Source organism: Pagrus pagrus (genome assembly GCF_965226575.1).
Source record: "Pagrus pagrus genome assembly, chromosome: 6".
NCBI lineage: Eukaryota > Metazoa > Chordata > Actinopteri > Spariformes > Sparidae > Pagrus > Pagrus pagrus.
The window spans coordinates 22,946,598-22,972,011 of NC_140190.1; the positions used below are offsets into that span (position 1 = coordinate 22,946,598).

Below are 25,414 nucleotides of genomic sequence, written 5' to 3' on the forward strand. Positions count from 1 at the left end.
ATACAAACTCAGAAATGTTTTTTGTTTTTTTTTCAACTGAATAAACAAGTTGTTCTAAGAGGAAAATAGGTCCCCAGAACACTGTTTTGAAGATATAAAGGTGGCAGGGTCCGCCACATATAAACAAAGTAAAACAGTATGAAACTGTGTTGTATTTTAAGGTCAGTTTGTTTAATCAGTCATGTTTAGGCATGAAAAAACTATAACTATACTTATATGTATACTTTCCTGGAAGATGGAGATCATTTTATCAACTTTGAATACCGTTGGTAGTTAAATCTTACTACAGTGCATCATATTTTAAAAAGGAAACACATGTTTTACTTTACATGTGAAATGTTCATCTGAAAAGTATAAAATAGTGTAAATACTGAAGAAAAGTAAAAACCTCACTATTAATGAAGTTTGTTTACCATGTTAACACACTAACAAACATATAAATTGTTTTAAAAAGGATGAAAAACTCAATTCGGAGTGTTAACACTCTTTATTTTTCTCATCTTATTCATATACAAAAACAGATATTGATTGACCGTGAAGGAATTACATTATTTTACAAAATTAATCACAATTTAAAGTCAGAAATAAACATTTCTAAAAAAAATGTAAAAAGAATAAGTCACTTCTTCCTGTTTGTTATTCAGAAATGTTTCATAACTTACTGATGACACAAATCAGTGCATAAGTCCATGAGGGAAAATACGAAAATATATTCTTTTTTTTTTTTTAATGAAGTTAAAAAATATATAAGAAACTGCCATCAATCGTTTTAGTAACAATCCATGAATAAAACATAATTTTTTAAAAGTGAGATTAAAAGTATCGTCTCTGAATGGTTTTGATTCATCTGAAGCAGGTTTGTTACAGTGCAAACGTAACATTCAAGTTCACAACTTATCTATTACTTGATTTCATGCTGTTGTTTTAATCAGGAATACTGAGCAGTATTGGACGTTGCTCTGGAGAAAAGCTTCAGGCAAATATAAACATTGTAGACAACAGAAAGCGATGCATTATTCTCAGCCGCTTTTCTTTAGAGGCTGTAACTTTAGCTGTGAATAATTTTCAGTGCAGTAACAGTTTAAAGAAAGGTGTTGTGAGGGTCAAAGATCTTGATGCTGTGTCACTGAGAACAGGATGAAACCTAAGCTCTCTGCAGTGGATCTGTGTTTTAACAATGATGACCATAACAGTGATGTCTCCTGTGCTCTGTGCGTACGGCACCGTGTCAACAACTTATAGGTGGCTCAAATGTCAGCGAGGTCCAACCTTAAACAGCCCTGTTTTCATTATGAAAGAAGATCTACTGTGCAGCCATGAAACCATTAACAGGCAGAATGTGCTGCTGTTAACAAAATACAAATATTTCTCCACCAGGACTGATTGAGCCCTCTTCAAATCTTTTCCACATAGTTTCCAGGGAAGAGACCTTCCCTGCCTCGAATCCTGCCTGTCCACCAGCCTGAGGGATCTGCAGAGAAAATAAAGAGAGAAAAATCACTAACCACAGCAGGACATTTCAAATCAGATCAATCAGTTTAGAGCTTCTGTTTAGTTATTTTTATCACTGTACATCTCACTTTCATTTCGTCCACTCACCTTCTTTGACAAGGTCGAACACATCATTGACCTCAAAGCTGATCTCGTCTGTGTCCTGGCCGACGTACTGATATATGGCTCGACAGCGAGGCCCCTGGGGTCGAGGCTGTGGTTTTGGAGCAGGAGGAGGTCGATGACTGATGCTCCTTTTCCTCTGCTTCCTGTGACCAGGGGACAAAATTGACAAAAGGATGAAAGGAACTGCTGATGAGAGGGACATGTGTACTCTTAAAAGTTTCTTTTAAGCTAAAAGGCCAGACAGAGGAGAGTTTTTAGGTTTGCATATCTTCATTTGAGAACGATATTTCAGGCTTTAACTTGATGGTTTCTTTTTAAACTAAGTACAGAGTGAAACCAGAACTATGCTACGCTCCAGATGTATAAAACTTCATTCAAATCACCTTAACATTTGCAATGATGACACAGATTATCATGAACAAAACCTTGCTCAACACAGATTGAGTGGACCACTCCATAAGTCCTGATAAGATCAATATTAATTTGTTTCTGAGATAAGAGATCTTAATAAACCTCAAGAACTTCGGGAATTCAACTTCATCAGTTCAATGAAATTTGCATTAAGAGACCTCATAATAAAGCCACGGGCACCAGGGAGACACCTGATACTGCAGCTAAAATTGGTGGAAAGATGAAATTAAGAGAGTACATGGGTGCGTATAATTACACAGGGGGACACCAACACATACAATGTGGACTGCTAACAGTTCAGTTGAGCTGTCGGTTGCTGACAAATTAATTGTTTTTTTAACTTACAACTCACATAGGTTCAAATTAATGTTGTGTTTAACCACTTTTACACCGACATTAGCAAGCTTTTTTTTGTTGGTTTTTTAAAGTGAGTGAACCTGCTAAAAGTCGCCATTTGACTTTTTCACACTACCAGGAGACAACTTTTTCCCATGTGTATCACATTTGCTGTCACAAATGCACTAGGAAAGCAGGAAACAGTAAAGAGCAGCAGCTCAGACTACAGTACATCCAGAAGATGGTATAACTTGTTTTATAAAGTCTTAATCACTACAACTCTGAACTGGACTTGTTTTTTTCCGGAGCTGATAACGGAACTTGCAAAGGAGTAAGACATCTTGCTTATATCTGATCTCTGATGAGACATGTGAGTACTGATCAGGCAGACTAGCACCGAAGCCAGTCTGGTGGTTACTTTTTTAATATCTTTTACCTCAGCTTCTATTTCAAACTCAGTGGTGACTGGCCGATGGAAAAGTATTAACAAGCCAGCGACCATAACTTCAACAACCCTCATAGCATCTGGACTAACAAGCGGGCAAAAATGAATGTGTTAAACTGGGTGATTTGGTTTCATCACAGCCAATCAATGCAGATCAATACCTGGGACTATTGCGTACTCAATTGACGCAGAAATTAATGCTGATTATACATATTCAAATTGAAGACAAAAAACAGATGTTAGCTGGTGACGTGTTAATAGGTTTTTTGTCTAGTGTGAATGGAAATAAGAAACAAGTTTTACTTTTTCACAATGACAGATGAGATTTAACGCTCAGTTAGTAATTGTACTGAGTGAAGGCAACAGTGTGATTCAAACAAAGTGTTTGTTGAACAGTATGTGAAATCCTCACATATCCAACATCAAAATTGAGGGGGCTACGTCTGACAAATTCTCTGGCATTCAAATATTCTTTCCCATTTCAGGCAATGATTGGCCAGGTGTGTGGAGCTGGGAAATGAGCAGACTTTGAACTCTTTCTTTATTCTTTATAGAACTCCTACTGTTACCTTTACTATGCAGAAAATTAGTACAACAAGACGAATGCCTTCGAGCAGAGATTATCTGAAAGTGCGAGATTATCTGCCTGCGAGAGTGGCCTTTCTCACCAGCTAATACATCTTTTGCATTTGGTTGTTTTCAGAGGAAAATTCCTAAAAACCAGTTTGTTTTAGGACATGGCATTTACAGAAACTAGTTGAACAGCAGGTGGCCTAACTTCAGCTCTCCATAAACAGGTTTATCTACTCATTCATTCAATCGTTTGGGCTCGGCAAGCGTTGAGCCTCACCTTGACAAGCCTTAACGACTCATGTACAGTATGCGTTGATTTATAATGACTAATCAGCTCCACCCACACAGGCTGTGATCATCCCTCCCATCACTTTTATTCAGGTCTCACAAGGGGATCTCTCTTACCCTGACATGCCCACTTCAGGAACATTAAGAAAGTCCAGGTTCCCCTGGTTGTACTGGTTTTGGGCTGGGACTCGGGGGGCTTTCTGGGAGCCCAGTTTTGGCAGGGCTGTGCTGGGTGGCCTGCCCTGTTTGTGCGGGGCAGAATATGTGATTTCTGACTGTTGGTGGGGAGGGGCTCTGGAAAACTTGGCTGCTCCATTTTGGTGTGCTGAGGAGAGAGGAGGTGAAAAAAGGTAAAGATATAACTTGAACTACATCTAGACCTCTGCACAGATGCTGCTGAAGGAAAACCTTGCGAAAATACTATTATTCAGGACATAGCTTAAAATCCAGTTTTAAATAATACAGTTGGTTCTGAATGGTAGTGGTGAAAAAAGTATTCCCATATTTAACTAAAAGCAGAAAGCAGGTACAAGAAACATTCATTTGTTGTTGATTCTGGCGGCCCCTATTAGCCACACTGCCTCCAACAGTAAAATATTTGTGTTAGATATAAAAGAAATATACTGAACATACAATGAAAATGAAAGAATTAAATTGTGACTTTACCTCCACCGGCATAATTATTTCTACCTCCACCACGTGACTGTGGAGCAGTCTTCCTGGATGGCTCTGAGAAAAAATATATATGCTTAGTTACAAAAACATTAATCTAAACAAGAATCTATGTACAGTAAAGTAACATTTTCCATCTTTCAAAATTTTTCTTTAACTCTATTGTGTGTGTGTGTGTGTGTGTGTGTGTGTAGTTTTGCCCTGCTCCTTTGTATTTCAACACTGTACTGTGTCATTGTGTTTTAACTCACTGGAGCTTTTGGGTAGACCGTCCCCTACTGTGATGGTGAGGGTCTTCCCTGCAGGTTTGAGCTGGGCCAGGTCACCTTGCCCCCTCTGAAACGTCACAACCCTGGAGCCTCCTCCACCCCAGCCCTCCTTTTTCACTCTGAACTCTAGCCTGAGTGGTAAGAAAGTGTGTTAGTGATTTGAGTATGTAAGATTATGTGTAAATGCAGCCTGTCTGAGCGTGCAGGTTCCTCTACCTGTCATTGAAGGATATTGACAGTTTTCTCTTAGTCACTTCCTCGTAGCGTTTCGAGAGCAGGCTGAGGAACTCGGTCTTGAAGTTGGACTCCAGCAGACTGTCGTACTGGGTCTCATGTAGAATGAAGAAATCATCCTGTCTTGTACTGAAGGAAAACAAAAACGGACCATTAAGATAAAAAGAAAACTAGAAAATGTACATGTTCTAAAGAAAATATCTGCCAATGCTGAAACAATTTCACTTTTTGTCTTCACACTTTGGGCTGTTTCTGGCTTTTTAAATGTCTTTCCATTGCGGTAAAAGTTCAAGTTAAAGATATTAAAGCTTTGAGAAGGTTTAACCTGAAGTGAAAATGCTGAAAAGAGTTTAGATAAAAATAATTAAAATACTCCATCATGAGTAAAAGTCAAGCATTCAAAATGATACTTAGGTAAAAGTAAAGTTTATTAGCTAAATGTATAAGTATCAAAAGTAAAAGTACTTGTTTTGGAGAAAATGTCCCTAATATTTTATAATAAATTACGTTGTTGCATTGATATGTAAGCAGCATTTTACTGTTGCAGTTGGTTGGGGTGCAGCTAGTTTTAACTACTCTATATACAGTTTGCTTGTTTAGTCAATTGGTTCTTAATGGAGGCGTCCAGACCCCCTAAAGGGTCACAAGATAAATCTGAGGGAGGACGAAAACTCAAAGTTCTGATGAAAAGATTTGTTTTCATTTCAAACTTTTCTCAAATATTAGATTTTTTTGTGAAATACTTGATAATTTGACACTTTAAGACACTATGTGAGAAGTTAAAACAGGAAATGTGTCTTGATTTGTGGTTGTACTGCTAACAAATCACTGGCATCTGAAAGGTGAGAAAGAGTCTCAACCAAACACTATTTTTATTAAGCCAAGAAAGGGAGGTTGGGACCCTTAAAAAACAATTTTTACCAATGTGTGTATTTTCTAATCTGTTTAAAACTAATCAATCAAACTAGTGTAGCTCACTAATCATATATACTACCCTTTTTATTTCCTGTAGGTATGTGCTACTCATTAACAGCTAATTATCTATGATATCAAAAGCTATTGTGATTCAAAAATGCTTGCCTCTGGGTTTGAATTTACTAGGTTAAATCTCCAATGTAACTCAATTGTTACATTGTCTGCTTTTATCATGTTGTATTCATGTGAAACTGACCCTGAAATGTCAAGTTCTCAGTAGGGCTGTCACATTTTATTTGAAATCGTTCGAACATAGGGTGAAAAGCTAATATTCAAGCTGTAATAACCTGTTTGAAATGTACTATTCATAAGTGCATTAGGCAGTTTGCCTTGTGATCCAGCAGAGAGCGCTACCAGCTTGGCTTAATGTATTTAAAAGTTTTGTTCTACAACATAAAATACATCATTAAAAGTCCCACAATTTAATTATAAAGCACTTACGTGTCTTAAAAACTGCGTTTGCTAACAAGTGGCTAAATGAGACTACAGAAGTTGTCATGGACATCAACGTCATCATGCCAAACACGAGACTCATCTACTCACTACTCCGTTTTTACAGGTTGACTTTAGTTTTAAACTATTTAAACTCTAGCTTAACAACTTGTAGGTTGATCAATTTACAGAAAACATGTATAACACTTGTGTAGTAAGACCTTTAGTGGTGATGACGAAGTAATGTGACCGTAATAAAGTCTGCTTATAGACTAACATTAGCTTTTTGTTTCTAGCCATTTAATTTACGCTTCGAAAAAAGTGGTGTTCATCTGTGAAGATTATCTTGCTGAACAAAACATTCAGGTATCATAAACTTGTCTGCCACAGAGCATACTTTTGGCGATATACCGAAATCCAATTCAGAAATCCTATAGGCTTTGAAGAGGGACACAGTGCGATGCTAACTTCTGGGTTAGCCTACAAAAATACATCATTCCAACACCACTCTAGTGACCTATCAGTAAACTCAGTTAAAGTTATGTTGTTTTGCTACGAAAATGGACAACAATAGCAGAAAAAGCTGTCCTGAGCGCACAGTAAAAGCACCAAAACATCTGAGAAGCAGTGTGTTGAAGTATTTTCGGTTTCACACCGTAGCAGGTAAAGTCACACATCTGGACTGTGGACCTGCCACCTTACCACCTAATTGAGGCTTCAAAGGCACCACAGACGAGTGAAGCAGCGCCAGGTGTGCAACCTCGTTTGACTACATATTATTTAGCACTGCTGGCTTTAGTAGCCCCCCGACCAGAAGCTCATAAAAAGGCACATCGGTGATAAGATTAAGGGTAAGAGAAGGTAGTAGTGACAGGTACATAGGAAACAATAAATTAATACAATACAACGGAAATAATGATGTGATGAACTTGGTTTTGGGAAAGAATGATAGCCCTAGTTCTCAGCAATAAAAGGCAAACCAAATTCTGTGAATTCTCAGTTCTGCTGTTTTTGCTATTATTGTGTCAGTGGCTTCACATATAGTGGTGAGTGACCATCATAGCAGTTCTTGTATTTTCAGCCACAACCACAAATGTCACCATTACCCGGTGTAGTAGAGTATCTCTTGTAAACTAAAGACCTACCTGAGAGAGACACTACTGATGCTTCCAAACTCCATTTTTCGTTTGAGCACCTCTTTTATCTGTCCTTTCTCAGGTCCTTTCTTCACCTTCTCACGACCAATCAGATAGATGCCTTTAGGGGTCAAGATCATATCTCTCTTGATGGACTGGGTTGTGAGAGAAAAAGCAGAAGTGAGAACTGAGAGCAAGGCCAGAAAGGAGAACAAGAGTGGGTGGCTGTGGGGATGAGGTAAGACGTCTCTAACAACAGTAACTTTCCTGTTGGTCAATTTTTTTTAAAACTGAACATAACTGTTAAATGAAGCCTCACCTTGAACCTGCGATCAAACTTGTTGACAGAATCAGCAAAGTCAACACGCTCCCTCTTGGACAGAAACTGTCGCAGTTCAGGCCTCTGCTCCAGACCGAGGTAGTCTCCGACAAAGTTTCTGTTGATGCTGTTCTTCCTCCGCTCTTTGGAATTGTACAGGATGTCTGAGGCTGTGTTGCAAGAATGGCCAGACATTAAGAATCACAGCACCAAATAAGCACTTTTGTAGCAACAATACTTTTGTCCTTGGAGCTCACCCTCTTCTCTCATCTGTTCATACTTCTTCCTGGCAATGAATCTTCTCCAGGATTTCTGAATGATCCTGGCAAAAGTGTCAAACTTCCTCTCCCTCATCTCCTCAAGCAGGAAAAGCTATGGAGGAACCAGCATGAGGAAGGAGTTTACATTTATCATTCACTGCCAAGTATATATCATTTTTTACACTATCAATTTTCTGTCTGTTAATTAGAACATGTCATTGTAATATGAAGCTCTGCTCACAGAAATGTATCAGAACGTTGTTTGAAGTGTTTCAAACTGTAATACATGCAGATCAATATCAGGGAGAGGAACAAGTTTACAGATTCTTAGCCACTTGGTGGTCGTGTACAGCACTGACATATCACCACCTTTTAGGTTGATATGGTGAACTTGTTAGCAAAAAGTGGACAGAGAAACATTATCATTCATGCTACCTCCAATATCCACTCCATTTTAATTCTGTTTTTGGTCTCTACCATCTCCCGAGGGAAGTATCGTACTTTTTAGCAGCTTGTTGCTAACTGTGTTTGTCTGCTGAGCAGAAAGCATACAGAGGGGTGGTAGAGTTGTGTATTGTTGGTGATGTAGAGAGATGTGAGGAGAATCTAAGTAAAGTTATATTCCACCATTGATCAATACCGATGCAAAACACAACTCAGACTGAAATATATAAAAAGTTTGTTACCGATTCAGGGTTCTTGACGAAGACCTTGGTACGTCCCATCTGGTACTGATCGTTATCCATGTTGACAGACCGGAGGAGGTGAAGGACCCCCTGCTGCTCTGGACCCCTCCAACATGGCCACGTCTCTGCTGTCAGAATAGCATACCTGGAAACAACAGGAACACGTGCAGCAGCAAAAAGTCACTTTGAGAGTGTTTTAGATGTGTTTTTCTTTCAGGACAAACACACAGAAATGGATGTATTCTTTAAAGAAACGCTGTAGGATTAAACTCACCTCATCAGAAACTTATTGAAGGCTCTGCGGTATGCAAATCCAGCCCTTCTCACACGTATGTTTTCCCGCAGTCCCAGGTATTCAACCTGATGCTTTGCCCTAAAAACAGATGGACCACAATTTGTTTAGAAGGGATTACTGTATGTTTGAGCGTATGTGTAAAAGTTTATCGCAGTGAAGATGCTGACCTGTTCTCCTCCCAGTCTTTCGGTCTTTTTGTCTCATTGGGTTTGATACAGCGGATATAGTGTGGAGTGCATTTCATCAGCGTGCTCACCAGTTCATTAGCTTGTCTCTGTTGGAATATTCAATGCATTGTTAAAACCCCCAAAATATATCTTTATTCTGTTTTCAGCAAAGTGAGGAAAGGATAAAACGTACACTGATCAAAGGTTACCATCAGTTTAAACCCTCACCTTGATCTTTGAGCTGGCTGTGGTCGGCCTGCCTTTCTTATCTGTGTTCAGGTTTTCAGGGAACAAGCTACGGATGAAGTCACTGTTGAGACAAATTTAAGTTAGTTATTTTTTTTAACTTCAGTTCTTTTCAGAACATACCATGAGTAAATACATAAAATAGGCTTAAGAGACTTACTATTCGCTGCTTTGCATGAGCTCAATGAGGTCAGGGAAAAGCACATCTCGGTTCCTCTCACAGAAGCCATTGATATCATACGACACCTGAGATGACGCCAGGCATTATAATTGCTGTGTAAACTTTACTTTATGAGTATTTGCTATACAATTTTGAATTCAAATGTGCTTAAGGGTTAATGAGTTCATGCAACGACAAACATGTTTACTTCCTCTTGGTGTAACAAAACCCTCATTCACAACACAACACAACACACATCGGCCAACAAGTATTATACACAGCAACCCTACAATTTGAAATAAATAGAATCCAAATAATTGTCAGTGGGTTGTATTTCTGCTACCAGAAAGTCAGTGTGACTGATTTTATGTTCCTACTTTGCCAGCGTAGTGATGTACGACGAAGCCAGAGTTCCAGCTGTTGAAATGTTCATGTGTTCCCACGGCAGCCTGCAGTTTCTGCAGGAGTGTGCCATCTGCACCATCTCCTTTGGCATGCATGGTGGCGCACACATCGTCCAGCACACTCATTACACCAGGTGGGTTCTGCAGGGAGAGGATGGAGTGTATGAATTTTACTATAAACAATCACCACTTGCAACAGATTTTACACATTTGAAAGTGTAAAAAAACAAAAACAAAAGCTCCTCCTTGCAAACATACAGTATGATGATGAATTATTTGATGACAAAAGAACAAGATGATGACAATGTTTATTTAAAATATTGTTAAACCCATTAAAGCCAAGCGAGAACACTTTTTAAATTGTTTATGTTACTTATGCAACTGTTTATGCCTCACAAAGAAAGAGTCAGAAAAAAGGCTGCATTCCTGAGGTCAACAATGTCAAAAGAATCAGTTCACGTGTCAGTATCTCATATAAGGTGATTCTTTTGCTTATTTGGACCATGGGAGCATTTTCTATTTTGTGTTTTAGGAATCATAGACAAAAAGAGAAAGAAGTAAAAATGTCAAAATTCTCTGATTTCAGCTTCTTAAATATGAATATTTTCTGGTTTCTTTACGCCACTATGATCGTAAACTGAATATCTTTGGGCTTTGGACAAAGCAAGACATTTGAGCACGTCATCATGGGCTTTGGGAAACACTGATCAACATTTATTACCATTTTATAGAACAAACAACAAATCTATTAAAGGAGAAAATAATCAAGAGATTAATCGACAATGAAATTAATCGTTAGTTTCAGCCCTCGATTAAGAGTGATGGAGTTATGAGCTTACCAATTTATTTTCTATGAGGTCGCACACAATCTTATTGTTGAAGTACTCGATGGGAGTCCACTTGATGCCCTCCTGAACATACTCTTCCTGAGAGAAAATTAGAAGACATTAGAATAAAATAGAAGAAAGAATAGCGCTCAGAGGAGAACTGTTTGAAATATGTTTTAAGAGAGCAGATTTGAAAATTCACAACCACGTTCGGACTGAATGATGCATAAGCTCACAATTTGTCTCTATTCAACGAAACCCCATTTACTCAGTAAAGTGCAGAAGTCTAGAGACAAGGAAGACAAATCAAGAGATGTGACAGACTTTACAAAAGCAATACATTTCACTGTAGCTACCTGCTCAGCCTTCAGAGTCAGTTCAATAAAGATCTGCTGCAGTTTCTCGTTGACAAAGTTGATACAGAACTGCTCGAAGCCATTTCTCTGCAAGTGGGGAACACAATCCAGTCAATATCAGATTATTACCACAGTAAATCTTGCTGTGCTGTACCATCTCTTAAACTACCATCTGTTGTTTTAGTGGCAGCCTATAAATATTATGGAACTGTAACTTGTAAGGGGACTGACCTGGAATATCTCAAAGCCATAAATGTCCAGTACTCCGATACTGAATTCTTCATGCGGCTTCTGGATGGCTTTATTTATAGACTGAAGAAGACAGACAGGGAAATATTTAGAACAAATGTCTTTACTGTATCTCAACTTGTGTAGGTAACTAGGTGGGTAAGAGGTTTCTCCCTTATTTCACTTAATCGTTTTTTGTTACTTCTGTGTTTAAAAAGTTTGACTACCTCCACCAGGTAGTCAAAGAGTCGTGCATAAAGGGCTTTGGCCAGGGCGTCTCGTGTGTAGGTGGCCTGCTCCTGGTTCAGGGTCACATTAATGGACTCTGACTTCCCCCCCCACTTTGAATCCATCTTCCGGCTGGTCAGCTTGTCCTGCAGACGGTTGGGGTCGATGCCCAGCAGATATGCGGGGAAGGCAAGCACTGGAAGAGAAAATTATATTTCACATCAACACAGATATATAAATTATATCAAAATTAGGCTTGAGTAAATAATGCTTCTTTCTGCAGTAATTGTAGATGAAACTGTCTGCAGTCTTTACAATTCAAGACAGCGACTGCAGGATGGTAAAATTGCTGCCCTGGATGTAAACACCAATTATCTATTGAGCAGGGAATCCCTTGGCAGCAAACAAAGGAAAAGCTAAACAAGGTAGTACTGATGTGCACAGATCCTATCAATTAACAGTGTATTTGTCATGGGACTGCCTCATCATCGTGAGCTCTAATTTACTCATATCCCTCGAGGGATGTGCACACATAATCCCCAGTGTGTGTACACGGACATGGATGAGTGAATACGTGTGACTGGTGTATGTGCATGTGTCTCACTCACAGTCCGTGCTCTCCACCTGCCCGTAGTTGCCTGCTTCTATGAAGCTGATGTTTCCCAGGTGAAGGATGCCTGCGACAATCTGCAGCACCTGAGTCTGGATGTCACCTGGGATCCCAATCACCTGCATGGCTTCCTGGAGACCACAGCAAAAAAAAAAAAATTAATAAAAAAAATAAACAAACAGATAATGAGGGCAGCAATTTGTAGCATTAACAAGCAGACTCAGTGGAAATATTTGATTTTCGAAACCCTTTTGTTGTAATTTATTATTAATTTTTTTTGTTTCCTGGTCTTTCTGACTGAACAATATTAGACTGTGAAGAACAAACATAGCAACTACACTCAGTTACTGTTAAAGCTAGGTCAATCTAGCTAATGTTATGCTAACTAAAACTGTAAAAAAAAGAATTTAACTTTAGCAATTAAGCCCAACTTTATAAGTATTAAAATGCTTATTTTTGTTGATACTGTTTTAGAAAAGCCTACTTTTTATATCAATGAGGGCAAAAAACATCAAACATCAAAATTCAGCAGTTGAATCAAGACCGAGCTTAGCTTATATAACGTTAGCTACAACAAAACCTGAAGGTAGTTTTAGTAATGGCGCGGCCGCTTACCACAGGAAAAGTGATGATTTGACAGTTGCTTTCACCGTTAGCTTAACAAGTCGCAACTGATAAAAAAGAAGGCGCTGTTGCTATGGATACCTGCCATTTGCGCACTGATTCAGCGTTTTGTTTTGTTTTTTTACGAGGGACTACTTCTTCAGTAGAAACTAGTTCCAAGTAAATCTGTTTATTGTGAGCTCTGTGTATTATATAGAGTAACACTGGCACTGTTTTTGAAAGGATGTGTTCTCATTGATTATTTTAAATGTATTTGTCAATGCTGTTTGCTCCTTAAACAAAATTCTAATCGCCTCCATTATAGTTGAGTGGCGGAGGAACTGGTATCGCCCACACCAAATAAATAAAACAAAAACGAGCTAGTTAGTTACTAAAAAGCTGTAGCTGCTACAGGTTGGTCAGAAAATATTGTTATACCTAATAAGTAGTGAATAAATATGTTAAAATATGTTTAGTTTGGATTAACAGCCTCATAAGTCGTTTACCAGACTTTTGTTTAATGTGTAGCCTGCAGTTACACGGTTTTAACCATTCTTTTCCATGAAAGCTAACGTTAGCTACACTATCTTTCTTCAAGGCTGGATTAGCAACTGTCCCTGCCTGGGCCCCAGACCCGTATCAGGACCCCCCAAATCCCCTGGAGCATCACAGTTGGCTTATGGTAATGTGAACCATTTCTTTTCTTTGTTTGGAAATTTACTCTAAAAAAAAATGTACTACTAAATATTAACAGACATAATATGCCTTATGGCTTTTAAAGTTATTAGCTGTCCAAAATCAAACCACTGGATCTTAATTATTTCAGGTTACTCCTAAATTAGTTTTTGTTTAATCATATTACCACACAGCAAACCTGGGGCCATGTATAATTCACACAGTGATTCCCCAAAGCCTCCTGGTCCCTCAACATCAAGCACTTTCTACTTTGCAACCAGGCAACACAGTCTAAATTAGATCTATAAGTCTGAACAGTTTCTTCAGAGTGATAGTCCCCTCAAAACTCCCATTGTTAATTTGTATAATTTTCCAAAATACACCTATAAAAAGAGGCTTTGGGTGGAGTAAAAAATTGCATATTTTTGTATGTTTCTTTTTTCCTTCTTTGTCAATTAATCATCACATGGTCCTATGATTTATATTGTGACCCCTCAGAGGGATCCAGAGCCTCTATTGGGATTTGGGAATTTTCTCCACAATATATGTACCATAGTCTCTTGAAAGTCTTTGCTGTCGTTGGTCCCGTCCACCTTGTAGGTCCCAGATTGGTTGAGGTAGTAGTAGTAGTCTGGGGTCATGACGCCCAGACCCTCTTTCTGCTGGTTGTTGGCGCCCTCTATCAGCTGGAAGAGAAAAGTGTAGGTAGAAAAGAAGTTAAACATGATTATCTTAGGCACTTCTTTTCAGAGTAGGCACAGAAGAATTATGAATAGTTAAATATCACCTAAATTAATAATGAATCATGAATAGACAGTATCAGTATCTGTGACGATTTGTGCATGTCTCTCATCATCCTCTGACCTGATAGTAAATGTGGAAGTTACGCTCGCTCTCATTCTGGCTCACCACCCTCGACTTCTCCAGCAGGAAGTTTGAGATTTTTCCGCCGTCCGGCTCTCCTCCTCTGCTGAACTGAATCTCAAAGTATTTCCCCTGGTAGATGCAAATTCAAAGTCAACAATCAGAAGTGACAAAAAGGCTGTCACCTGATAAATCTGTCTGATCTGGTTAACTCAACAGGTGCAGGGTGAGTGCACTCATTGTGCACCTGCCTGACACACCAACAAAGCCTCATTATAACCTAAATAAAGCAAATAGATAACATGAAATCTTTGTTTCACAAATAACTCAGATTAGAATTGAAATTTGTTAAACAACTGCTGTCAGGATGAGACAATGCCAGAACACTGCAGCAGATTTCCAGATAAAAACTGTTCCCTCCATGGTTGCTACATCTGTATGACCTGGAAGATACTCTGCAGACATTGACTTATACTTAAACTTTCTAGCTGCAGAGGGACTACAGAAACATTTCAATTTAGCAACTTGCACTAATCTGCACACTTGCATGTTGTTGTGGTTTATAGGTGTGAAATTAGAGCCATCATAAGGACCCCACTGATGAGAAATGACGGGATGAATTGTCTTGTTGCGAGAATCAAACCAACACTGCTGTAACAATGCTTCAGTAAGACAAATTAAATATTGTATATGTACCCCCATTTCTTATCATTACACTAATAATCATTAGTTCACAAATAACAGCATGAGAAATCAGCTTTACGTGGAGCAAGTCTGTAATGCAGTCCAGTTTATCCAAATAAGCGATGTACCCTTCTAAAAACAGCTCAACTGGCATAATCCAAGTCTCTGGATGCCCCAGTATCCTAAATTGATTTGAAAAAACGTATTTACACATTTTTTAAAGCAGAAACCTTCAATGTAGCTGCAAAGCTAAAAGTGTAAGCACGCACCCCTGCTGAAGTGGGTGCATGAGCTTGACTGCGTGTTGTAGGTGTAAATAGTGTCTTTTTAAATCAGTTTGGGATCTCTGGGCTTCCTGAAACTGCCGAATGAGCTGTTCAAGCCATTTAATGTTGTTGGTTTTCTACTTAAGTTGTGTAGGAGATGCTGCAAAGCTGTTTTGCTGTGAAGCTCCAGAACCATTTTGTGGACCAAGAAACTTCCCTCAACTTTCTATCAGCATATGGGTGATTAGATAATGACTCAATTTCCATTTATGAGTGAATTTATCCTTTAAAACGGGAGCATAGAGTAGATGAATTTTCTGTGTTATTTATTGGACACTCCACATTGTTGGTGAGATGGTAATGTCATCTTGGCTGGTCAGTGTGCTTTTGTTTTGAATTATTCTCAAACACAACATTGTGCAGCAGCGGCCTGTCAGCAGCTCTGGGACCTCATTGTGCCACTACAGCAAAAAACAGTGGATCACCACATTAGGAATTCTCCACCAGACTCCATGAATGTCTCCACAAAATGTCATGACAATCCATCCAGTAATTTGAGTTACGTCAGTTTAAACCAAAGTGTTGCACCAGACAGCCAACTTCCCATTCCCACGCTATGCTAGCGTGGCTAAAAATCTGTAAAAACTTGACATTTAAGCATCTACAACCACCCACTCAACTAGCATCCACAGTCATGTTGAAGAAAAGATTATACTCACAAAACGACTAGAGTTGTTGTTGCGGACGGTCTTGGCATTACCAAAAGCTTCCAGGAGAGGATTTGACTGTAGGATGATGTCTTTTACATGCTGCACACACACACACACACACACACATAAAAACACACACACACACACACACACACACACACACACACACACACACACACACACACACACCAGACACAGTGTGAGACACAACAGAAATGCCTGCTCACCACACTAAAGGAACATTTCAAGATATCTTTAGCCATTGTGTGCTGTCTCTACCTGAACTTTCGATCCTCCTCCAGATACTTTGGAAATGTAACCCATGATATATTTGGCAGCCACTGTCTTTCCAGCACCGCTCTCACCGCTGCCACAACCCCATGACAAATAGAACACAACACACCACAAAACAACATAATGTTACTCAAGCTACACTGGCACGTGGCAACACGAGCTGTATTATAAAAACGAAAGACAGGGCTGTTGTGATCACCTAATGATGACACACTGATTCTCTCCATCAATCATCATGTTTCTGTACATGTTATCTGTCAAGGCGTAGATGTGCGGTGGATTCTCATATTGGGCCTACAGAGACGAATAGAGAGAAAGAGATTTGTGGTCAGTCATCAACAGTTCGAACCAAACACCACTAATTTACAAGGACTGTTTGTGAAATGTTAAAGAAGTGTACTCACAGCTCCTTGGTAAAGCTCAATCTCTCTATCGGTGAAATAGGGCATCTGCTTGAACGGGTTAACTGATATTAATACAGCACCGATGTATGTCTGAACAGAGAGGTCAAGGAGTGTAAATCGTCTTTTAGGCCATAACTGATATATTTGATCATTTAAAAATCCAATATATAATATATTCGGTAAAATTCAAGGTTTTTTCGTTGTTGTTTATTAAGGTGTGTGGCTAATATATGTACTCAGTGGTCAATGTCAAGTTTATGTCCAGAGAAACCTGGTAACAGTGCAAATGTAGCACCAATGACCTGTCATTAATATCAGCACATACAATACAGTTTACACAATACAATTCAGCAATCAAACACACACAATCTCTGGCGGTAAGGCTTCGGCCAATATTAGATATTACCAAATTATCCAATATTAACTTTCATATGCAATGTCTTTCACAATATCAAATATCGCACAACTGTTAAGACATCTTCAGGCTTTTATTTTGAAAAGAAAATGCACACTGAGCTGTCGTGGCAGCAGAGGCAATGTACCTCGATATTTAAGGAGGTGGGACGGAGGTTACTACAGGTTAATTGACCGGATATGGTGGTATGCACACAGTGCACGCAGTGCTGTCAGAAAAAAATATCGTCTATCGTGACAGTTGGGCTGGACAATATCATGATTTAAATTTTGGATATCGCCCAATCCTGCTGGCAGTAAATCATCTTTTCATTTTGGTGTTGTGGCACAGTTAGGAATCACTTTATAACAAGTGCACTTAATAAGCATCTATAAGTTGACAGTAATTGCTTTATTAATGAATAAGAAATCAATTACCCATTAGCAAGCCATCACCTGGGGATTATTAAAGCAACCACTGAGTCACTCAGGTCATTTCCTCAGTATTTCTTGCTAAAGATGTGAAGAGTTCCATCAAGTGAAATTTAAATTACATAACTGCCCTAATATGCCCATAATCTCAAAATTTGACCATCCTTATTCTTCTGCAGTCTGCAGCCATGCTAACAGCTCCGTGAGGCTGTACGTACACAGCAGTTCTCATTACGATGCTAAGCAGGTATACCATCTTAGCTTGGTATCTCAGCGTGCTAGCATTAGCTAAATAAAAACCATAGCTACGACTGATGGTAATGTCATTAGTTCTGCAGGTTTTGGGTTATAAACATTTTCAAAATTTAACCTGATGATGGCACTGAAGTTATTAGAATTCATCCTGAGGGCAACAGTACTATTTGTACCAAATGTCATTGCAATCCACCAAATAGTTGGACATTTCACCCAAAACCACATATGTGAACCTCATAGTATGTAATTGAAAATTCAGGGGATCAACAAAAAAATAGGATTTGTGTCTGTACCAAATTTCATTGCAATCCACCCAGAATTTGTTGTGATATTTCAGTTTGAACCAAAGTAATAGAATGACGGACCAACATCCCCGCCTAGCTACTAAATTACAGATTATAGTTGGCGTCTGGTCAAATTTATCTGGAATGTGGGGGGAATTACTAAGGTTATGACTTCAGTATTTCTAAAAACTTGTGCTACGGCCCGACCATTATATGAAGGTTCAACCGTCTGTACTTCCTGATTTCTGTGATAAAACAGTTGCCTTAAAAAGTCAAAGCATTCTATGCAAATCAGAAACACCAACCACAAGGATCTTTCACTTCATGTCAGCACACTACCTGGTATTTAAAAGTTGTTTTTATCTTGGAAAGGGCTAATTCGTAGTTAAGGTATAAGATTAATTGTATTCACGAATAGTTATCCCTGACAACTTATAAGTCCTCTGTATTCATGACTTACTGCTGCAGTGTGCGTGAAGTGACATCAGCAGTGAATTTCTTTTCCTGACTTTAAATATAGGTTTCAAGTTCAGCTGTGCTCTAAGAAGACGGAAGTGAGCGGTGAGTCATATTGAATGCAGAAGAGGAAGAGTGAATTCATTGTATTTATGCCCTTATATGTTTGTTCAAATTGTTTGACTGTGTATTTGTGATTCTTTTTGGCATATTTTTGTGTTTAAAGACGGGGCTGGACGTTTTAATGGTGACAGTGTAGGAATTTGTGTCACCGAGATTTTGAAGCAAATGTGTTTGACATTAATTGGACAGGGTACACAACAATATCACTCCACATTTAACCAAATTAAAATTCAGCTTTCTTAAATCTCTTAATCTTTGGGTGTTTTTGAGTGATTAAAGGACAAGGTAGAGAGTGGGATCTGATGGCAGACTGACACAGTGGCTGATACTTCCTGTCCCACATTCATTATGATTTCCTGCCCACAAGAACCTAAACAAGACTCCGTTGCTGATCGTTCTAATGTCCCTGCAGTTAAATCAAGTAATATCATCAATATTTGTGACCACAATTTGAAGTGTCCATAATTAGAGACGATGATAACATTTAAGGATACAAAGATGTAGTCGTCCATGTATCTTTTCTTAAGGTTTTCCACGATGGCATCCTCAGTGATCTTGGACAGCAGGACCATGTCGTCCACTCCACTCTGCTTAACATTTTGACTCTGCCAGTGGTACTTGGCCTGAATCACACACCAGAGAGAGGAAGAAAGAAGGTTGTTATGTGTTTTTTTGCTCTTTGAATTCATCTTTAATTGGCAAATTAACTCTTTAAAAGCTGAATAATGGAAACAGTACCATGTCTTAAATTCTTTAAAGGGGAAAGTCATTGTATTTCATTCTCTGCTGGTTTGACTCTGATTATTTTTTTCCCCGATCTTTGCGGAAGTGAAATACTAAATTGTTGGAACATTCAAGTACACAAACAAAACAGGAAAAAAGAAGCAAACAAACACACCAACAAACAAGGAAGAAATGAACCAACAAGAAAGAATGGGAACTAATAAACAACCAGAAAGTAACAAAAAACAAACAACCAGACCATGATAAAATGAAACAAAGAACAAGAAACAAACAAATAAGAAAGAAATTAACTGACAAACAACAATAAAAAACAAAGAAAAGGGAATGAAGTAAAATAAATCAAAAAACGTTCAAAACATCAATCAAAAAAGAAACAAAGTAACAATAAACATACAGATAGGAAACAAACAAACAAATAAGAAAGGAACTAACAAACAAACAATTTTAAAAAAATCTAAGTACTAAGTAAAATCAAGAAATAAAGACACAAAAAATAACAAGCTCACAAACAACGAGACAGAAACAAGTAAACAAAGAAGGAGAAGATGGAGGAGACTGTAAAATGTTGATTTCTCAGGGGTCTAATGAATTTGGTAAATGACAAAGACAAGTTTGGCATCAGTTTAGAGATGTTTGAAGAATGCAACCCCCCTGTGGTCGCCATTACAGGAAGCTAGGGCTGGTTGCTGAGCAACAGGTTAAAGATGAGGTGAGCTCATTTTCTAAGTTGGACATTTTAGAGAAGCACCACCAAAACTGATCTGCTGACTATACACAGGATCTGATCGTAACATGGTGATGAATCAACAACGTAATGATTGTTGTGAAACAATGTGTGTCTCTGTAATGAAGAGTGCGTCAGACAGACCATAATTCTCTGTTGACACGTTCTCATGGGACCCTAAGGTTCAATTCAATTCAAAATACTTTATTTGTCCCCGAGGCGCAATTTAAGGTTAACTCGTCTCCTGCGTCTTGGTTTTCCAACAAAACCAAGGTTGTTTGATGTGTGAAGTCTGACAGGTCTTAGCATTGGCATGGTGGTTGGGCTGTGGTCGGGGGCTTCCACCTACAACCTTTACTCCTTCTTTCTTATTTTGTAATTCATTTGTCATATTCTGCACCAAACCTAATTAAAACTTTTCACAAGTAATCTCAGCATGAACATTTTTTTTATCTCTGGAATTATCATTAAAAGAAAAATCTAAATTCTGCTTCAGCCAAGTGTGGAGATTTAGTTTGAATTCCTGTTAACATTTTAAAGTTTGCAGAGTAACTAGTAATTTCATAACATGTGAGACTACGTTTTAAGGAAATGTGGATTTATTGCATCTTTTTGATGCAATAAATGTCTGTGTATTTCAATAAAAGAAATTTCATGTACTGTAGCTCGATTAAGCCTAGGTCTAAGCAGACACCCAGTATAACAAACAGTGTTTGTAACATGTCCTTGTGTCATTGAGTATGTATTTTTAAATCTAAATTTAAATCCCCTAAAGGGGAACTTCAGACGGAAGTCACAAGTGTCAGTCTAATTAAAACCCTAGATATCTATCTAGATAGATACCTAGTCTGTTACATTGTAAACGCTTTTTTTTCCCTTGTCACTGTTTTTTCTGTTTGGACAAAACAACAACAAATCTATTTTATAGGATAAATATGTTTTTATTCCATATATTTTTATAACAACAAGTAAGTTCTCCTTTAAAAATAGGTCACTATTATATAGTTTCATTAAAAAAGGTTAATTCATTTCTTAAAACAGCTGGGCACTGTAGGTTTCATAAATGATACTCAAACATGAGTAAATTCTGTTCTGACTATTTTCAGCAGCGGTTTAATATCCATTTGGCTCTATTTCGTATTTATTGCAGCAGGTTGGTGTATGTGGAATTTCCTTAAGTAAACTACAGAACGCTCCAGTAGCTCAGTCGGTAGAGCACGCAACCAATGTACAGAGGCCTTGTCCTCGCTGCAGCAGTCTAGGGTTCAAGTCTGACTTGTGGCCCTTTGCTGCATGTCATCCCCCCTTTCTCTCATCCCCATTTCCTATCATCTCCCAAGCTGTCCTGTCAATGTAAATCCATGAAAAACTCCCAAAAAATACAAAAAAAATAATGATAAACTACAGCGCCCACGTTCGTCATCAAGAACAACCGTGTCGCCCATCCATCTCCTTTTACTGTGAGTGATAAACTTTACTTCATCACACTTTATCTCGTCACATGAAGAACATTTTGGGAATGTTTGTGGTACTGTTTGCTGTTTGTTTCACCTGCCTGAAACCGGCAATGTGAAAACTGTGCAGACATTATCTGTTAGCTAGCTGGCAACAGTACTACACTACCGTCAGAGTATGTCTTTTATGTGATTGTGGTCAGCCTCTGACTAAACTCAGAACTCACCAGAATCTCTGGTTCTTTCTTTTACTTTCCTCCAGTCTGTCCCTTTTCCTTTCATTTTCCTCTCGGCTCTGTGGTTTAAGAAGTTGCACATTTGAAACAAGCTAATTTTGAGCTCAAGTTGAATTTGTTTTAAATGGCATGATCGACACGTTTAGTCTTTCCACTGACTTTGTATGTAATCCCACGGCTTCTAAAATCTGCTTCAAGCCATGTCCACATTAGGGTCGGGCGGATAGACGGTGCCATTTTTCATCGCCGATTGGCTGACAGTCATCGACTTCTGAGCCCTATACCATCCTAAAATTGTGAGTTAAAATGTTCCACACCAGAGTTGTTGGCACTAATGTGACGTCCTCATGTCCATTTTATTCTTAAACCTGCCTGGTGTGGCGAACCTAAGACACTTGGTTACATCGCTGGCAGCGGTGTTTCTTTTCTTTGGACTGCTGTTGGTGTGTTTCTTTTTTTCGGGCTCTTGTTATTTGTGTTCTCTTATTTAACTTAGCCTGCTAACTTTGTTTCAAGCTTCTGAGGTTTCACACAGCTAAGTTAGTGTGTTTCTTTTGTTCGGGCTCTTGTTATTTGTGTCCTCTTAGTTAAGTTAGCCGGCTAACTTTGTTTCAAGCTTCTGATGTTTCACACAGCTAAGTTACAGACATGTGGCATAAAGTGACTCTAGTAGTGAGCTTTTCCAATTCCTGCCTACAGCAACTCTGAGGGGACACACTACCTCAAATACAGAAACACTTTATGGTACTGAAAAGCATAAAACTAATAACTAGGCCCCGATCGATATTGGCCTGTCACAGATAAATCCATATCAGTGTATATGTTATATATGTGACAACTTTCTTTTTACACATCATAATGCAGAAAAAGATGTTTAGGGTCATTTATACTTATTAAATTCCCAGTGAAGTTTATCATTTTAGTGCACTGATGTTATTTTAGATGATAAAGCTTATCGTTAAACTGTAAAATATCCTGCATCCGTTATATATCTTTGTCAATTTGAGAGATCAGCTTTGAGGGATGTATGCATTGATATTTAAAGAATATTGGCTGTATATCGATATCCCCATTAATCCAGTATCAGTGGGGCTCTATTAAAATATGTATTAAACTAATTAAAAGCCTTTTCCATTAATTAATATTTCTGATATTAGGGAAGATCCACTGATGTCACTGAGACCCGTTCTCATGAAGAAACACTTTCTACTCTTCAGACACTGAGCAGTCACGCGATCGTTGTGCTGTTGAATTAAACATTCAAATTTTTCAAGCATTGAGAACCACAAACAGTATGCCAGGCAGCTCCGTCATGTTGTGGTTTTGTCACAGAAGCTGAGATCTGAAAACTTGCGGCATTAAACCGGAACTTTCTGCACAGTTGTTGAAAGAAACTGTGAGCTGACCCTTTAACACCCGTCTCGATTCTCACAGTTATTTCTGCCTGATTGTGAGTATCAGACATATTTAAATAGACAATTGCAGATCTATAAGTGCAGCCTCCCCAACTCTTTGAATCTTATTTTGAAGGGATAAAAGCTAAACGATTATGACTGTGTTTTATGACTTCAACAAGAAGACTGGTTGAGTTTGGATATGTGAGGGATCATTCTGAGTGAGAGGAGGAAGTGTTGTAGGCCTCTCCTGTAGTCCACTTCCCCCTCTCACACCTCATCTCTGCCTCTTGTGAAACCCTATAAACTTTGTACATGCTACTAGTTCTCTTCCTGCAACTGCCTGCAGAACCCGGGGGGGCTGTCAAAGCTGTTTTCAACACTCTGTGAGCAATAAATCTTATCAACTGAGATTACAGTACAACTCTATAGATTCACAGTTAATTCAAGATGATGGGTTTTTCAGTTTATTTTAAACATGAACGCCACATTTTATGACAGCTACTTGTCCTTTTTACGCGTTACATCTGAGTTTAATCAGACCAAATCCACATTTTTCATCTGAACTGTGATCCCAAATCAAAAAACACAACAATGCAATCAATGTGTTTTACTAGCTTGAGTTGTTCTCAATGAAAGGACCATTGAGATATGCTCAAGGCAGAAAAAAGAGGAAACTCACTCTCCCTCAGAGAAGCAGCTGAATTTCCCTGAAGAGATGGCCTTTGAAGACAAACTATCAAATTCTTCATCATGTAAAAATTGAATTCAAGACATGAAAAACTTTTTTTATGACTCGTCAAATAGAAACTTCTGAAATGAGATGCAGTTAGTCGAGAGCTGTTGTCTCTTTTACAAACAGAAAACTGGCATCAAAAGTCAAACACTTGAATGATAAAATATAAGACACATACATTAAGTGCTAGTTTTCAGAGCGTACACACGTTACAGCTGTCTGAAGGTGTGTGAGACTGAAAAATGAAGGTGTGGTACCGTACCATTGTTCCTGTGGGGGCCTATCCTCCTCAGGTGTCCACTGTCCAGAGAGTGTGTGCGTGTCTGAGTGTGTGTGTGTGTCGTTAAAATCCACCGGTTGACCTCCTCAAACTGCAGCCATCACACACACATCAGGACGATCAGCGCCAACAGCAGCCAGCGACCTACAAGACATCCACTGTTAAATTCAAAATCTACTTCCTCATCCTCCCACAGATGCAGTGTGTGAAACAAGAACTGTTCGAAGATAACACACACACACACACACACACACACACCGATGCACACACCACGCAAAGTTGAGCAGCTACTTCTGTATTTCTGTCATATTCAGAGTCATCAGAGCGAGGCTGGAATAATGATGAGGCTGATGACGGCGTCCACAGGTTAACTGGGCAATTAGTCAATCCAAATTCATCTCGCCAACAGCAGACAAGTGTTGATGGCGACAACAACAACCACAGAGTGATAATTATCTTCAGTCTGTTGCCAAATGATGGTGTTTCAGTTGTGAGCTGCCGGCTCCACCCAGGCTGTGGTTGCTCCACCGTGTGTTTCTGTCATCAGAGAGGCTGCTGCTTCCAACGCCCATAAAAACTGCAGCAGGTTCACACAGAGGTAGAGTGTACACCATGGAGGTGTCATACTGAGCTGTTGTGTTTGCATCCTGAGTGAGAATGTTTTCGAGTACCTGCACAACAAACTTCAATGAATGCAGATCAGTGGCTTCATTTATGAAATGGACGTACAGTCAGTTTTGATCTTCAGTATGACTCGTTGTTGAAGTTCACCCAAAAAATGAAAATTTAGTCACTACCTACTCACCCTCATGCTGATGGAAAGTCATGTGAAAGTCTGGTTTCACAGCAGAATGGTCTGGCAGCATTCCCCTCAACAACTAGGGTAGAAGGGGACTTGTTTTAGAAAGTAAAAAATTATAGAAGAGACCCAAAACAAAACATAACTGGTTATATGTAGCTGTTATGGCGTAATCTAAGTCTCCAGAAGCCCTGAGATCACAAATTGATTTGAAAAAGTGTTATTTACACACTTTTTAAGCTGAAATCTTTGCTGTAGCCGCTAAGCTAAAAGCGTTGACTGCCCAATGAGGGTTCAAATAGTGTCTTTTCAAATCAATTTGGGATCTTGGGGCGTTCAAAAACTCACCTGAAGAGCCATTTTATGTTGTTTTTCTTCAGTCTGAAGTCCCAAGCTGCTTCTGTTGTTTGGGACAATCCTACAACACTTT

The 25,414-nt window shown here is 38.8% G+C and overlaps 1 protein-coding gene and 1 long non-coding RNA gene across 4 annotated transcripts; one reads left to right on the plus strand and one right to left on the minus strand.

The window, feature by feature from the left end:
- Nucleotides 1-472: 472 nt before the first annotated feature.
- myo1f (myosin IF) lies at nt 473-24,335 on the minus strand. Of its 3 annotated transcripts, none has more exons than XM_084355611.1 (28): nt 24,168-24,335; nt 19,112-19,240; nt 16,675-16,764; nt 16,470-16,564; nt 16,256-16,343; nt 15,986-16,075; nt 14,317-14,448; nt 14,004-14,138; nt 12,173-12,305; nt 11,564-11,760; nt 11,340-11,420; nt 11,109-11,195; nt 10,765-10,851; nt 9,899-10,066; nt 9,522-9,607; nt 9,344-9,425; nt 9,116-9,222; nt 8,928-9,026; nt 8,654-8,798; nt 7,965-8,079; nt 7,708-7,877; nt 7,398-7,543; nt 4,828-4,974; nt 4,594-4,742; nt 4,337-4,399; nt 3,788-3,995; nt 1,600-1,760; nt 473-1,471 (listed from the first exon to the last, which is right to left on the minus strand). In XM_084355611.1, the coding sequence occupies exons 1-28, from the start codon at nt 24,168-24,170 to the stop codon at nt 1,395-1,397; spliced, it is 3,270 nt and encodes a 1,089-aa protein (XP_084211737.1). In that variant the 5' UTR covers nt 24,171-24,335; the 3' UTR covers nt 473-1,394. The 3 variants fall into 3 exon arrangements, with proteins under 3 accessions (XP_084211737.1, XP_084211738.1, XP_084211736.1); XM_084355612.1 differs by lacking the exon at nt 24,168-24,335 and adding an exon at nt 19,356-20,102; XM_084355610.1 differs by lacking the exon at nt 24,168-24,335 and having other exon boundaries at nt 19,112-19,344.
- Nucleotides 13,009-19,233, plus strand: LOC311258912. Its single transcript, XR_014622790.1, has 6 exons — nt 13,009-13,191; nt 13,376-13,459; nt 14,883-14,983; nt 15,413-15,506; nt 18,559-18,599; nt 19,145-19,233. It is a non-coding gene; the product is annotated as an uncharacterized lncRNA (long non-coding RNA).
- Nucleotides 24,336-25,414: the final 1,079 nt, after the last annotated feature.

Coding starts and splice junctions, on each gene's coding strand:
- myo1f (XM_084355610.1), bottom strand. CDS start 19,306: ATGAATTCAAAGAGCAAAAAAACACATAACAACCTTCTTTCTTCCTCT. Junction 16,344..16,469: donor AATCAGTGTGTCATCATTAG/GTGATCACAACA, acceptor GGGTTGTGGCAG/CGGTGAGAGCGGTGCTGGAA. Junction 4,400..4,593: donor CGGTCTACCCAAAAGCTCCA/GTGAGTTAAAAC, acceptor ATTTTTTCTCAG/AGCCATCCAGGAAGACTGCT.